The sequence below is a fragment of the Myripristis murdjan genome, chromosome 19 (genome assembly GCF_902150065.1).
Source record: "Myripristis murdjan chromosome 19, fMyrMur1.1, whole genome shotgun sequence".
Classification (NCBI taxonomy): Eukaryota; Metazoa; Chordata; class Actinopteri; order Holocentriformes; family Holocentridae; genus Myripristis; species Myripristis murdjan.
The window spans coordinates 9,588,540-9,605,296 of NC_043998.1; the positions used below are offsets into that span (position 1 = coordinate 9,588,540).

At 42.0% G+C, this 16,757-nt stretch overlaps 1 protein-coding gene across 1 annotated transcript in view; it reads left to right on the plus strand.

The window, feature by feature from the left end:
• The first annotated feature begins 211 nt into the window (after nt 1-211).
• Nucleotides 212-16,757, plus strand: part of LOC115377993 (glycylpeptide N-tetradecanoyltransferase 1-like) — a 30,458-nt gene continuing 13,912 nt past the window's right edge. Inside the window, exon 1 of the mRNA XM_030078092.1 lies at nt 212-386. Within this exon, the coding sequence (XP_029933952.1) occupies nt 361-386 (26 nt within the window). The 5' untranslated portion in view covers nt 212-360. The remainder of the gene's footprint in view (nt 387-16,757) is intronic.

A 16,757-nucleotide genomic window follows, 5' to 3' on the forward strand; every position in this document is an offset into this window, starting at 1 on the left:
TCTCCTGTCCTGATGCCACCCACATACAGTAGTAGCCAAGGCTGCCAGCCGAATGTCTAGCACGCTCACTCGGCTCCATTCAGCTTTTGCCTGACATCCTGTAAAGTGCATTCAGCTTGTCTATCTGCAATTTAAAATGATTGATAGCTCCCAGCTCTTGCAAGCCCATGGGCTGAGCAGTGCCAGACTGTTATATTGGGAAGAAGGGCTGAGCCGCTACCTTGCTCCTGCACCCAAACATGACTGACAAAACATCATACTTATCAGTCATCTTCACATGCTCAAAGGCGGACTAGGCATGGTGCACAGTTCCCTCACCAGGCAAGCCAACCCGCTCGAAAAGATCAACAAAAACTGAAGATGGGACTGAAGATGAAAGTATACAAGTAAGACAGATTTCTGTTCTGGTTTGTGAAAAGGTGCATCCAAAAGGACGCGGGAGACTAGAATATGAGTAAAGGAGGATTCATTGTGAGGTAGTGGGGATGAAGATGGATGGTGATGAGGGGGAAGCGAGGTGAGGCAGGGAGGTGAAGCTGGCTGTGGCCAGGTCTGGCAAGGCGAACAAGGCAGTCGAGAGCAGTGGCTTGGCTGATGAAGACGATGCGACACAGGCAGACAAACATTTGAGTGGTGGAAGGCAGCCAGACAGGTAGGTGTGATGATCCTGGAGCTGAGCAAACACAGGTTAGTAGCTGGCACGGGAGAGACACAGCAGGCATTTGCAGAATACACTCTGCTGGAGCTAGAGTTGTTCTCTACCAGTGTGGCTGTGGCAATGATCTGGCGAAGACTGGGAGTGAAGACAGGCTGGCTTGATGAGTTGATGGATGACAGGTGCACTGATGAGGAATGCAGGGCATGTGTGTTGGTGGAGCGAGGAGCTGGGAGAGAGACAAACATGCCCATGCCACATATACACACACAGAGACACACACACAGAGAGCAACAGGGGAGAACACAGTAACAAGGAGCAGAGAAAAACACTAGCAAAGACACTAGGGCACAGCCATGACCGTGGCACTTTTCATTTCAACGAGCAGCCTCAACCAGCATAAGGCTGATTTGGGGAGTGCACTCTACATTTTTTTCTTTATTTCAGGTGAATCATGTGGTTAAATGTTTAGGCAAATAACACTGAAATGTGGAATTATCCCCACAGTGACTCCCTTTAACTCCTGAAAGTCAATTTCTTGTTAAAAGTCACATGCAGGCCTATCTAAGCTGTAGTGCATATCTGTTCAAAGTGTTACTAGTGTTGATTTAAAGGGAAAATCCACCCTCAGATGCACTGTTATCTAGTTATGTTGTGATGATGTGTTGTAAATCAGTTTTGGTGTGCCCACATTTCCCTCAGCCTACCTCATCTACTTCAGTTAGTGATCACCTACATTTTCCAAAATGATTCTGCCAATCTGTGAGAGTATAGAGTTACCAGTCGCAGTGAAGTATTAAGAGCAAGTGAGCGACGCATTGTTTTCTGTGGCGACAAAACAGGACTCGCACATCATACCTGAAATGTCACCATGTCTTGGCTGCATTGCATTCTGGCCTATTGAGGCTACTGTCAATGGAGAAATGATCTCTTCCACCTATGATATATTTCTGCCTGTGTGATTGCTGAGTGCAAAATGGTGAGTCTAGAGAGAAGCCCTTGATTCTGAGGGGCTGGCATAAAAGCTGACATTTACCATTGAAGTTTTAGATAGCTGAAATATTTTCCGCTATTAATCTCCATGGAAGCTGCACTGGTAATATTCAGATGTGACCTAACATTTCCTTCCACTGTACATTTTGTGGCTTTTGATGAGCATTTCAGGGTGGATTTTTTGCTTAAAGGTGCCTTCTTTGACCTCATTCATATTGCTAAAAAGGCAATTCATGCAAGTTCTTTCTAATGGTTCCTTGATATTTTAAAGAAAAATAATTACATTGCATGCTATGTGCATGGACATCTTTGCACGTCTTGAGCAGTCACCAGAGCTAACTCAGCCCTTTCCCAGTTCCACAGGCTGTAGCTTAGACCTGTGGCAAATCAGCATATTAACCCCCTAAATCTGATGCATGGTATTCAAGAATGCAATCACTGCCCTGCAAATGGCCTCTCTGCTGTTGAAGTGTCCTCATAAGTTCTTTGCGGTCTTTTTCCCTCTTTTACATTTTAGATTTGAAAAGACAACAAATATAACTCCAGTTTCAGAATAAGAAATTTCATATTTGTCACTCTTGTAGTGATACAAGTTCAGTGGATGGAAGTAGAGTAAAAAAAATGGAGGGTGAGGGAAAGAAAGAGCTCTCCTTGATTCCCTCAGTTCAACCTTTTCTCCATCAACATGTTGAGCGCATGGCACATTTGGAAGTCGTGACCAAAGTTGGGGAAAAAAAATCACATGCTCCGCTGATACATTCCCCACAGCACAGAAAACTTTAACACATGACACTCCAAACCTATCTTGCCCTGCAGTGGGATAAATTGATCATGTCCACCCAACAACTGTTCAAATGTCACGCTCACCCTTGGCCGGTATTGAAAACTTTGCAGCTCCTCACCACTTCTCACGTCCTCAGTCACATTGCCATCACCTATTCTCCTCCCTCGTTATTTCAAGCACAGTCCACTGAGGGTGTTTCAGCATAACCTTGATCCATGATCGATAGCTGACTCCGCTGCGCTGCATCAGAGCCAGAGATGTTGCTCAGGCATTCCTTTTCTTCATACCATTCCTCATATCACTCTCACTCTTGTTTTAGTTTTCACATGAAGAATCCAGAGCTTGCGAATGCATTCCCCACCTAGCTGAGTTGCACTCGTTATTGCACAATGCATGTCTTCGTTGTCTTAGAGCCTCGAAATCTCTCTTTAACCTTTCTTCTGACTTTCATCCATATCTTCTAAACATGAGTGAAGTGGATTTAAGAGGTAAAAATCAATTACGGAATCATAGGTTTGACCTGGGTTCGCATGGTCAGTCTATTTCACGGAAAGGATGGCATTTGACATTTGAAGAAGACATTCTCGATTTAAAATCTTACTGCCCCTGGTCTCAGGAGAAACACACACACACACACACACACACACACACACACACACACACCAATTCTCAAAAATGTGTATACTCACAAATTCACACATTTTTCTCTCTCTCTCCGCATCTCTCTGTCTCTCTTTCCCCCTTTCTGCCTCTCATACATAGACATTACATTGCCATGCCAGTGTGTGCCTATTCTATTTTGGTAAGTGTGAATCAAATGGCATTGTGTGAGTGTGTGAGCACTTTTTGGCAGTCCGTAGCCCATCCCTTGCTAGCTGTACTGGCACGACGCTGGATTTCAGAGTCACTGGCAAATTGCAGTGTCAACCATTCCCTCTGTTACTGTGTGTGTGTGTGTGTGTGTTTCCATGAGGATGTGGGTGCATGCAAAAATACAGGTGTTTGTGACTGTGTGGTGCATGCATGTGTGTGTGAGGCTGTGTACAATTATGTGTAATTATATATTTTTGCCTATGTGCATGTGATTTTGTGTATTTTGAATATCCATAAGTGCATGTGTGGACGTCTGAATGTCTGTGCTTCTATTGTAGTGTGTATGTGTGTGTGTGTGTTTAGCTTACCCAATTGCATGCTGTCTCATCCTGTTGTCCTTCACGTCCTCATCATCCTTCTGCTGAATAAATCAGCTGGGAGCCAGAGAAAACAAACAAACAAATCTTCAAGAAACTCAAGGTACTCCCTCTCAGTAAAAAGTTGTTTTTATCACAACAAAGTATCCCTGCCGTCGTCGTAAAAACTTAAAAATATACGAATGCCATTAGGATACTTTCAGCCCTATGAGCGATAGTAGGGGGCTCTGTAGATGACAATGTTGGTCAGCCTGAGGTGCTTTGCCCTGAATCTTGCCTGTAAGGAACCCTAGGCCTAAAAAGAAATGGCTCAGTCACAATTTAGGTCATGCAATCTGTAGCTTGCAGCGGTTTTGCTTTTTGGTTGGGTGACTCTCAGGTTTTACTTTTAACACGGGCAAGTCTTCACAACGGTAGTTAAACCAGTGCTGTTAGTGTGGCAAACACTGGAAAGATCATGCAAAAGATCATGATCACAGTGACATGCAACATATTATTGTGGACAGAGTGGGAGATGCACAGAGACACCTATACTCTTATAATATTTCTATAGATAGTGTCGCTGTTGCAGAAAATATCCTCGCCAAATCATGCTGCTGTAAGAAAAATTCACAGGGGAAACACGGTTTAGTCAGTGTCATAGTAGGACAGTTAAACACTAACTATAGCTTTGTTCTTTGTAGCCTCCTATGGATTTTATCGAGCGACATTTGCTTTCATGTGCTGACCTTGTGTTTAGTTTATATGGCATATTTACTACAGAGGTAACTTGCTGAAGAGCTACAGCAGCCTAGAATTGTGTGCAGGCAACAAGCCCCCCTGCAAAAAAAAAAAAAAAAAAAAAAAAAAAAGCCAAATGGAGTTTTAATGATAAGATCGCTTCAGAGTTGAATTATGACATAGCTTCCCTGTGACATTATGTGTGTTCACCAGTATGGAAAGCATGGTATTGTGCACTCCAATACAGCCACATTGGTCTCTTATACAGACTAATAGTGGGGCTCTTAGGCTCTTAGCCTTGTTCTAACTAGAATTGAAAATTTACATCTCTCATTCATGCCCCTAGGAGTTATAAAAGCCATTTAAATCCCACTGCACAGTTTAAAAAGCCTGCTGCTGACAACCTGAAAATAACAATGTGTTTTATAATCCATAATGACAGTCAGTAGTTCACCACCTGATTTGTAAATACATTTTGGAGACACCCCACTGTCCCTTAAGACATGCATGGCTTTATATTATGCGAACCACAAATCGTTCAAATCTCATTTTCTACATTTCCTTGTTCGTAAAAAGTGGTAACAGCAAAACAACAAACAACAACATCATTTTATGTTGCGGAGGTGGAATTGTAGAGCAAACTAATGGATTCTTTTTCACTGTTACAAAGTTGCCAGCAGAGTATTGAGGATGTCTACAGCTGAGATGTGTGTGTTCTATATTTATTTTCCTTTCACACATTGATGCGTGCTCTTTTAATGCATATTCTTAATAAACTGAAGAGAGTACTTGGGGGTATTCATTTGATGGCAGCAATACGCCTCACAAAATGTTACAAGATGTTCCATTTCAGTGTATCAAGAGGCTATAGTGTTATGAATTATGAGTCTAGTGTGTTTTCTTCTTGAACAACTTATTGTTTTACTATTTGTATTTGTTTTGTCCTTCACCTTTAGGGGAAGCAAGCCCACTGGGATTTAAGGTCAGCAGGCTGGCATAGTGAGTCATTAGACTTTGGTTCAAGCAGATGATCCGCACTGCTTAAAAGATTTAGCCTGCTTAAGTGTTATTGACCAAGACACTGACCACCTTCACCTTGTCCTGACCTCTGACCTGCCAGTGTGGGGCAAAGACAGAATTATCCTGCACGAGTTCATAAAATGTGAAATTATTGTTGTTATCAGTATTTTTACAGGAACTTGGTGCCCATTTAAATATGGGTGGCCCTGTAGGGAGATGAAGCCTTAACTCTAGAAGCTATAGTGTCCATCTTTCACCACTTGAGCTACAGAAGACACTTTTTGCCCTTATTCTGAAAAAGACAACATTCCTAGTAAGCCGTTTACATGGCTAATGCAGATGAATATTCCACTGATACTCCTGTTTACGTGCAGCCGTGCATACTCTGACTTGTCTGACCACATGTAGTACAGTAGTGCTTAGCTCTGCCCTAACCGTAAGCCTAACTACACTCATGAGAGTTTGAGTTTTGCAAATGTAGGATTACCATTTACAACATTTAAACCCCAGCTGAGTCACATAGTCCAAATACGCTGTATACATGACCAAAGAATGCTCCTTAAACCTGAATAATATCGGCATATCCCACATGTCTTCATTGGAAAATGCTACATTCAGAAAAAAGAACTAAGTAGGAATATCCACACAGAATAAGCTGTTTACATGACCCATATCAAATTAGCAATATTGCCATATTCAAAATAAAAGTGGAAACTTAGTATGCACGTTAACGTACAGACTGTTGTCAGTATAATCTGATTTTCCCTTTCCCCCTGGACAATAATGTCTGCAAAAAAAAAAAAAAAAAAAAAACCCTCTGATTGGTCCTCCAGTGGATCCATTCAATCACCTTACGACAATCCCTCTGTCTCTGCCAGCCTGTCAACCAAGCGATGCCAGTCCCTCTGTGCCAGTGCTGGCTCAGCACACAGGATCTCTGGATGTGTGTGTGTGCATGCTTGTGTGTATGTATGGCGTGTATTCGCTGCTGCATGTCCGTGTGTGTGTAAGTGCTGGAGATGTGTGTACAGCCTCTACACACGTACAAGGCTGTGTGTGTATGTGTGTCGGCTTCCCTACGTGCGTGTGTGCGGTTTACACCACTGCATGCTATCTCATCCTGTTATCCTCAGCGTCCCCATCCATTTGTGTGTGTGTGTGTGTGTGTGTGTGTGTGTGAGAGAGAGAGAGAGAGACGGAGACAGAGAGAGACAGACAGAGAGAGTCATTTTGGCATGCACATACCAGTGTGTGTGTGGCTGCTGTCTGGTTTTATTCCCCCTGGAGGCTTAATGCAGAGGATAGTAATTCAACATATCAGAATATCTGCACATTATAGACTTATGTCTGTGTGTCAGAGAAAACTAAATGAAGGTCCTGACAACTCAGCATCCCACAGCAATATCTGTATAATATCTGTCTGTCTAATAATCAGGATTAATGGACACCAGAACAAGGATAATAATGTGTATAGAGGAATATTGATCTGGATTAGTGGAGCATGTGGCAGCTGTGGAGCATACTGACACTGTTCTTCAGAACCCGGGACACACAAGTGCAATCACTCAGCTACAAAATGCTCGGATTATGCTGCATGAGCTGTTTGAAGAAATATGATGTTTTTTTTCGCGTGTTTTGTTGCTGTAAAATGATAATGAAATTGAAAGTTAGCGGGCAGTTTTGGAAATAAGGTTCCAGCGAGCAACTATGCTGAGCTCTGGGTCTGACCGGTTATATTTCAAAAGCAAAATTGCTCCTGGATTAATCTTTGTGATGTGAGGATAAGCCTCAACTGGATTTAACACCCTTTGTGCACTGCGAGGCTCACAAATCAGCATGAAGGAAGCTTGACGGCTACTCACCCAGACATCTTACTAAGCCATGACCAGAGGAGTCATGCCCCCTCCAATTTCTTGAACTTTTTTTTGACATAAAAAAATAAAGTTGTTTTGGGCAATTCGAGTTATTCTCTTTATAAAATGTGTCAAATCAATGCAGAATTCGGTTGGTTGTAGCCAATTTGCAATCAAGCGTTGTGGTCAGTAATGAAGTGTCAATTTTTTCTTCGATTTGCTGTCGATGCAGCTTGACTTTCTACAGGTAGTGCCATTTTCCTTGTCTGCTCAGCCACGTTTGCTATCGTTGTTCACGCCGTCTACCTTCGTCAAACACACGCGTCACTTCCTGTGCACCAGAGGATTCTTCCTGGGAAAGGCCCAAGTGTTTTCAACAGTAAATGTAAAAGCTTTCATGTACTGGGTGTAGTTTGAAAAAATGACGTTCCAGTACTCTCACAGTGAAAAGAAAGTCACAAAACAAGACATTTCACTAAAATTGACAGTGTGCCGTAATAATGGTTTGAATTTTGGAGCAAACTAAAACCCTTTTCGTGTGATATTTTCAGTCGCTTTTCCGCGACCCTTCTGTCTTTTGCTCTCTTTCTCTGTCAATGGAGGTTACAGTTTGAAAGACCTTTTAGTCTTTAGAGATGTCAAACATCGCTCTGCACTCTGTGTTTCCTCTCTTTCCACTTCCCCCCTCTCTCTCTCTCTTCTCGTTTCTTTCTCTCTGTTCGTATTTTCCAATGAAGAAAACAGAACTGCTGTCTCCTGCTCCATCACTCTGTCTCTGTTTCTTTGACTGTCTCTCCTCATCTTTTGTGGATGTCAAAAATAGACCTGGTCTCTCCTGTTCTGTCTTTCTCTGCCCCCTCTCCTCCCTCTCTCTCTCTCTCTGCCTCTCTCTCTCTCTCTGTCTCTGTCTCTCCCTCTTTTCTCTGTCTTTCATAGATGTCAGATAGGTATTTGTGTGCCGTGAATGTGGAGTAGAGTTGATGTTTGGATGTTTTGAAGCAGAACTGTCTGTCTAACCGTTATGAATACAGACTGAGACCTATTGATTTCTGGTTTACGAAAGGATCAGAAGCTAATCTCTATGGCACACACACACACACACACACACACATACACTTGAGCATGCATATTACACACAAGTAAAAAGACCAGTGTTCTCCTCCCATTACAGTAAATGTATGCATCTTTGAGTACATTTACTGTGGCATCTCTGCATACAAATGTAAACAGTTTCCTGCTGATTTTGGAGAGCCCTCATGGAAAATCCATGACTTTTAGAGAGATGAATAAGTGCCTGAGCTTGTACACATACACACACACGCCCACATACACACAATCCTGTACTTCTTTTTTGCGGGGATGCTGTATTGACTTCCATTATTATTATTATAATTTTTTTTTACAGCCTTCTACAGGGTTTCCCTCATCTTAACCCAATGCATGCCTAATCCAAACCTTTACCCTAACCTAAGCTAAACCTAAACCTAACTCTAATCTTATCCAATAAGCCAGAATTTGCATTTGTAGTTGTAAGGACTGGCCAAAATGTCCTCACTTCCTAAAAATGCCGCCACTCTGTCGGTTAAAAATGCATTATGGTGTCCTCGCTCTGTACCATTCACACACACACACACACACACACACACACACACACACACACACACACACACACATTTGAATACATGCTTGCACCCTCTCATGCTATGTAACGGTTCAGTTAAGGACAAATCTCATAACAGGTTTGAGAAGTGTGGACTGAGGAAGTGGAGTGCGGTGTGTGCATTCCTACAAGAGATTTTTCCTCTTAAATCTTCCTCTTATTATGATGCCCACCCACACCTGCACACACACACTCTTAGGTACACGTGCACACACAAGTAAATGCATGCATGCTCGAGAATATGCATGCAAGTACACAAATATCCATCTATACTCAGGCACACACAGTCACACAGTCTCACACACAAACAAACAACACAAACAACAGATGATAGGATGAATTGTCTTATCATTTCCTAACCAAAGTGATTTGGGAGGCTCACAGGCTGACTCACTCACAGACTGACACTCCCAATAACACGGCTCCTCTTTTATTCATTCCCTTCTCTCTTGTACCAACTCCGCCTTTTATTTATTCACTTCATCTGTCTATTCTGCCAACTGTCATGCTGATTCGTGGTAAAATCTGGATGGAAGAGCGGCTCAAGCCAAACAAAATCAAACCCGGATCTTCATCTTAAACAGACTTGTACGTCTGACCCCAAAGCCTCCCTCGGAGGACTTTCCCGTCACGCTAAGAGTTTAGTTCTTCAAGTGTAAATGCAAGTTTGCCGAGTTAAGAGCTGACATGTGACAGGATTACAGTAATCTGGCAAAACCTTTAGACAGAAAAGAGATGATTGTTTGGATTGTTCAAACATGTTTTGTTTGATTATTTAATTATAATTATGATAATTTTGCAGCAATGGTTAATCACATTTGAGCCTAATAGGATAAACATTGCAAATTAACAAGTGGAACCCTTGCCATGAGCATTTGGGGTGATTTGTAGGATGGTCAAATGTTCCAAACCAAACTAAACAAACCAAACCGATCCAACATGATCCAGGCCAAGCTAAGCCAAGCTGAAACAAAAAGCACAATGGACAGAGAGATGCTCTAATCTTCTGTGATGATGATTTGTGGTGCTGTTTGAATAAAACAGAAGCTCAAACTGAACCAAACGGGTTCAGTCAGCTTGAGCAGATTCATCAGGCTGACCTGAAGGCTACCTCAGAGGATTGTCTGTCACAGTAAGAATTGTTTTCCTTCAATCTCAAATGCTTGAAGGAAGTTTTCTTCTTCAGCATTCTTCAAAGACTGGAACAGCATCCAAAGTTGGGTCACGGGGAAGATTTAAATGGGTTCCTAAATTATTCCGGAGATATTGGTGTCAAGTTGAGTCAAATTTATTTATAAGGTGCTTTTAATAAACAGCCTTGTCAAGTTCTTTGCCAAGAACAAAGAACTAAACTACAGAAAAGGAGAAGACGACAAAACGAGATAATTAGGACAAAAAAAAAAGCAAAAAGAGCCAAACAAAAAAATTGTAGCTGAGTATTGGTGGCAAGTTTTAGGCTGCACATTTCTAATGCTGTATGAGGCAACTTGCTTTTTCCATAGCCTCTCCAAGTCCACGCAACATACGGTAGATTGAACACATTCAGACTGGGAAATTAAAACCAGCAGGCAGCCAACAAACACTAGTAAATTTTCACAGCGCATGTTAAGTTTGTCTCCTCTACCAGCCACTTTGGCGGGTAACCAAATCGGCATATGGAGGTTCGCTTAAATTACCAAATTAGTTCAGCTGGTAGAATAATGGAAGCAACTAATGAATTTCAGAATGCACCAGCCGCTGTTGCCAAAAATGGTCTGTTTTCTGCCCAGAATACAATAGTTTGTATAGCAGCATAAAAGAACACAGCACATACACATCGGTAGATTAGTCTGCATTGTAATCGACAGAAACAATTTCGGTCACAATGGAACTATCTTGGAAGAAGCTGTTTCCTTGAGGAGAAAGTTTGCAAAGTTTGTCACCCTGAAAACAGAACAAAACAAAGCAGAAAAAAACTCATATAGACTATTCAAGCCCAAATGAAAGAAGATTCATACATTATAGATTGCATGCTTTAAAATAAAAGTGCTGATAAGTGAAGTTAATAAAGTATTGCTTTTGTCAATAATGATTTTATTATTATGATGAAGAAAAAAAGTCAAGAGTAGTATCGGAGTAATGAGAGAGAGACAGACAAAGACAGCTTAACCCTCCTGTCGTGTTCGCGGTCAAATCTGACCGGAGGACAAGTTTTCTCTCCAAAAAATGCAGTTAATTTCATCTGTTTGTCATGAGGTTCCATGACTTTGTTCACATATGGCATCTGAACACATAAAATAAATTTGGAGAATTTTTATTAATTTTTGAATGTTTTATTTAACTTGTATACACCCATCGTGTTCCCGGTCACAAATGACCGGTCATTAGAAATGAATGGGTAAGACTACAATTAGTGTATAAAATAGAGTTAAACACATTCCCACACTCCTTTCCCACACCCCAACATGCAGGTGTCTTTGAGCAGACACAGATGTGTGTGAACACACACACACACACACACACACACACACACACACACACACACACACACACACACCTTATACCCCCTTCTGGCTTCCATGGCAACCCCCACAGGAAAGTATCTCTCTGACTTCTTTCCCACACCCCAACATGTAGGTGTCTTTGAGCAGGCACACACACACACACACACACACACACACACACACACACACACCTTATAACCCTTCTGGCTTCCATGGCAACCCCCACGGGAAAGTATCTCTCAGACTTCTTTCCCACACCCCAACATGTAGGTGTCTTTGAGCAGGCACACACACACACACACACACACACACACACACGGACACAGACACACACAACTTTGCCCCTTTATGGCTTCCATGGCAACCCTCACGGGAACCTACCATGGGAACTGCCAACACCTGACACCTGACACCTGTCAGGTGTCAGGAAGAAGACCCAGCTGAAGTTGTGGTCACCTTTCGGTCCAAAAATGGTCATTTTTCCTGGACCTCATCCCCACCTGAGAGGAACGGTCAGCTTCCATGTGAAAATGTCATGAGGATGACTAACTAAATCATAATGCTCAATGCTGACGGGAACACAAAAGATGCTATTTTTTTGCCACTATTTAGAAAATTGAAATGTTTTCAAAACAGTGTCCTTGGAAAACATTGAAATGAAGTACTCTGTGATAAATACTACAATATGTTTCATCTGAGTATTTGTTATAGTCAAAATAATATCTATATAATGTTTTTTTCCCTAAAAAACGAATGGTATGATCTCAGGTAAATTAGGCCTACAGCACATACATAGCAAATAGAAGTTCAAAACTTGTCATTTTCACAAGAGCAGAAGTTGATAAAAAGATCTAACACAACATTAGGTGATAATATGTATCATAGTGGATTTATAATCAAATACAATCTTACCGGTCACATGTGACCGGGAACCTCATGAGTGTTAGCCCAAAATGAACAGAATAGGAGGGTTAATTTTGCTGACATGTGGGTGGAATGATGAGCTACAGTATTGGCCAGCTCGATTTTATGGCCCGGCCCAAAATCAATGAATACATTAGTCTGCTGCTGGTTTTTATTTACGTCTCTGGGCTGAAATTACTCTCCAACTCGAAGAGCAACAGGCAACAAGGAATGTTAAATCTTTTAAAGTGTGGTGGTATTTGGAAAATACTTACCATTTATAGGTGGGGTAAACACTGGAGTGAAACGTACATGTATTTAGAGCACAGCACATCAAAATGTATATGTGCGTATATATTTACCTGAAAATGATATGCTCATAAAATCTCTCATCAGTATGTTGCACGGTGAGTCTCAGCTTAGAGGCTGTGGCTACACTCACTTTTCTCACTTGGATATCTCACTCTAAATATTGGATTTTATGGATTCACATCAATGTATGTCTGCTATGGGCCCGAAAATGGCTGTCAGATGTCTTGTGTGGCTTTGTCTGCATTACTTTTCCCCACTTTCCCTCTCTGTCTGTCACTTGTCTATGCATTATGGCTGATTTATATAAAGACTGCACAGAAATGTAATCATAGCGCAAGTCAGAACAAAAGTCTTGTTTCTCTTTTTATCTGAAAAGTTGAACATTTCTACTCGATGAGAGTTTCCAGAAGTATTCACAAGATGGAATTACTAATGTGTATTGATTTTCAAGTCTTATTGAGCATTTTTTCACATTTTTTTTGGACATGGCTGACAGTGAATGAGGGAACTGTTAGTCTTGACTCTATCCCATGACAGTCAAAATTTAAGACTCTTATGGTCCTTTAAATTACTCCTCTCTTGCACCTACTCCTCTGGTCTACCAGGTTTCTGACATCAGTATATTTATGGGGACTGGCAGTCACTCTCCCTTTAACAGCAACACTTGCCTTTTTTAGACACTGATAATTCTGTGGGCCTGTAAAGAAGCTTAGTGTAGATCATACAGGCCAAAATGTTTTGTCATATTTCTGGATATATGATAGCCTTTTACTACCTTCATCCACAGAATTAGCAGGATATCTCCAAAAGTGTGAATGGATTTGCATGAAACTTGGTGGAAAACTTAGCCATGGGGCAAAGAAGAACGATTATCTTTACCACACTGAGTGGCCACAAGGTGCCGTGGCAGCGAGTGGGGCTTTGCAGCAGACTTATTAAGAGGCAAATCTTCATTTACTGGCCCAGTGAAACAAAGCAATGGCATTGGAGAACTCATTTCCAGTATAGGAATAATGACTACATAATTTTTTTTAAAAAACCTGGCACCATGGTGGAAGGCCCCCCTAATAGCCACTAAGTGCTGGATATAGCGCTAATCAACTACGTGATGAATTCTTTTAAGTGGCTTGAATTTACTTGAGATTTATTCAGGAACTCATTGTTGAACTGGAATACGTTATTTGCAGAGATATGTACTCTACTGAGCATTCAAATATTATATAGACTGCATCACTACATTGTTCATTCACTGGGCCAAAATTAAGATAGTCTGCTCTTTTTTTCTAGTTTACATCAATATAAATTGCTATAATTTGGAAATGGCCTGAGATTTAAGAGGTTTCCTGTATTAATATAAATTAAGCGAAATGTAATGAAGCTGTCTTTGTAGTATCTTATTGAATGCAAACGTTTACCACCTTTTCCTAAGGGTAGGCATTGTGTAGTAGCACATATCACTGCTGTTACGTATAATCATTTTAAGGCAACTTTTGGTGATTTCCATGTTAATTTGAAGGATTATATGCTCCTCTATGAGTTGACCTGAGCATGCGTAAGAAAGTGTTTTCAAAACTAAATGGATAGACTCAAAACTACTTGGTTATTAAGTTAAAAACAAGGCGTCTGCTAAATCTCAACTCCATGTCCTTATCTCTTTGCTCTTAGTTCTCAAAACAGGCCTAACAGACTGAGTTTTCCAACTGCTCAGGAGATAGTTATCAACAATGAAGCCATTGACTTTTCCTTTCAACTTCTTGTTATGTGTGTCCTAAATGCGAGTGCTTTTGAGGTAATCATGTCTTTTCAAGGAAGGGTCAGAGCCAGAGGTTTAGAGTCAGACTGCTAAAGCGTGGCCTTGTAACCTTTTCTATCACATTCTTTCGCTACAATAAACAGCAGAGAGTAGTTTGTTGCACATTGGAAAAGTGGCCAGAGAGAGAGATGGAAGTGGCTTGAGTGGTCGAACAGAAGTCCCATATTTGTGAAGTCCCTTCTTGATTCCCTGCAGCAGCTGAAGTGTCCATGAGTTATCTCCATCAGCAGGCATGTGTCCTTGAGCAAGTCACTAAACCCTGCTCCCTCACTGTTAGTCACTCTAGATTGCAATGCCAGCTGCATACCTAAAATTTTTAGATGGACAAAGGTAGGCGGAAATGACAGGTTCCTCACCACCAACACAGTCAAGCAGCTTTACTCTTGCAAGCCACAACTCAACAACAAGATCTGGTGCTGAAGGAAAGGTTTCATCAGTTCAGCCAATGGGGGTCAGCTCAGGTAAATCGTTTGAAAATAAACAGTGTTGGTGTGTGTACTCACCATGGGCTGCACAATAGCCAAATAACATCAAGAAACAAGGCCCTGAGATTGCATGATCCGAAAAGGAGGATCCTCCAATCAGAGAAAAAACCATCTTCCCCAGTTTCTAACACTGAGATGTTGGCTACATCAAAGTATCGTCCAAAACTCTTTGATGAAAAGACTCTGATTAGGACCCTGAGAGCCAGGCCAGGAGTAATCCTCTGGTCAGGAGGGAGACTGATGTTGCTTTACCTGCTGTAGAGAAGTAGAGATCTGTTTTTATGGCTAAGACTTATAACAGAATACACTGAGTGTTAGGGTTAGATTGGCCCACAGGTAATCTTACATGTGAAACCTACAATACATAACAAAAAAAAAAAAAAAAAAAAAAAAGAGCCTGAAACAGGATTCTTTTGGTGATGTTTGGGTGGGTGCAGCAAGCAGAGCAGCAACATTTGTAGCTTGGCGGAAAGCTGTCAGGAGCTAAAGAAAAGCGGACAACGCCCATGAACTGTGCTCTTTTTTAATATTTCTTTTTGGCACCAGTTTTGGAATGTGGAGGCCACTTGGAGCGCTGAGGGGAAGTGGGTGAGGGTGAAGTGAAGGATATAAATGGAAGGCAGTTGCCCTTGTACGCTGTCAGAGCTGTGTTGCTTTCTCCAGGTAATATTTTCTGCAGATGATGGATGGCGATACATTGGCATATTGGTAATTAGGCCTGTATCTGTTTTTGTGTTTTTTTCAAAATTCTCTGTTCCTAACCTTTACTATTGTCATTATGAGGTGATGAGTTGCACAATGTGATAGAGGACATGAATTTTGACATATGAACACTGTAACTACACTATATTACCAAAAGTATTCGCTCACCCATTCAAATGATCAGAATCAGGTGTCCTAATCACTTGGCCTGGCCACAGGTGTATAAAATCAAGCACTCAGGCATGCAGACTGTGAAACAAGACATTTGTGAAAGAATGGGCCGCTCTCAGGAGCTCAGTGAATTCCAGCGTGGAACTGTCATAGGATGCCACCTGTGCGACAAATCCAGTCGTGAAATTTCCTCGCTCCTAAATATTCCACAGTCAACTGTCAGCTCTATTATAACAAAATGGAAGCGTTTGGGAACAACAGCAACTCAGCCACGAAGTGGTAGGCCACGTAAAGTGACGGAGAGGGGTCAGCGGATGCTGAAGCGCATAGTGCAAAGAGGTCGCCGACTTTCTGCACAGTCAATTGCTACAGAGCTACAAACTTCATGTGACCTTCAGATTAGCCCAAGTACAGTACGCAGAGAGCTTCATGGAATGGGTTTCCATGGCCGAGCAGCTGCAGCCAAGCCACACATCACCAAGTGCAATGCAAAGCGTCGGATGCAATGGTGTAAAGCACGCCGCCACTGGCCTCTAGAGCAGTGGAGACGCGTTCTCTGGAGTGATGAATCACGCTTTTCCATCTGGCAATCTGATGGACGAGTCTGGGTTTGGAGGTTGCCAGGAGAACGGTACATTTCAGACTGCATTGTGCCGACTGTGAAATTTGGTGGAGGAGGAATTATGGTGTGGGGTTGTTTTTCAGGAGCTGGGCTTGGCCCCTTAGTTCCAGTGAAAGGAACTTTGAATGCTTCAGGATACCAAAACATTTTGGACAATTCCATGCTCCCAACCTTGTGGGAACAGTTTGGAGCGGGCCCCTTCCTCTTCCAACATGACTGTGCACCAGTGCACAAAGCAAGGTCCATAAAGACATGGATGACAGAGTCTGGTGTGGATGAACTTGACTGGCCTGCACAGAGTCCTGACCTGAACCCGATAGAACACCTTTGGGATGAATTAGAGCGGAGACTGAGAGCCAGGCCTTCTCGACCAACATCAGTGTGTGACCTC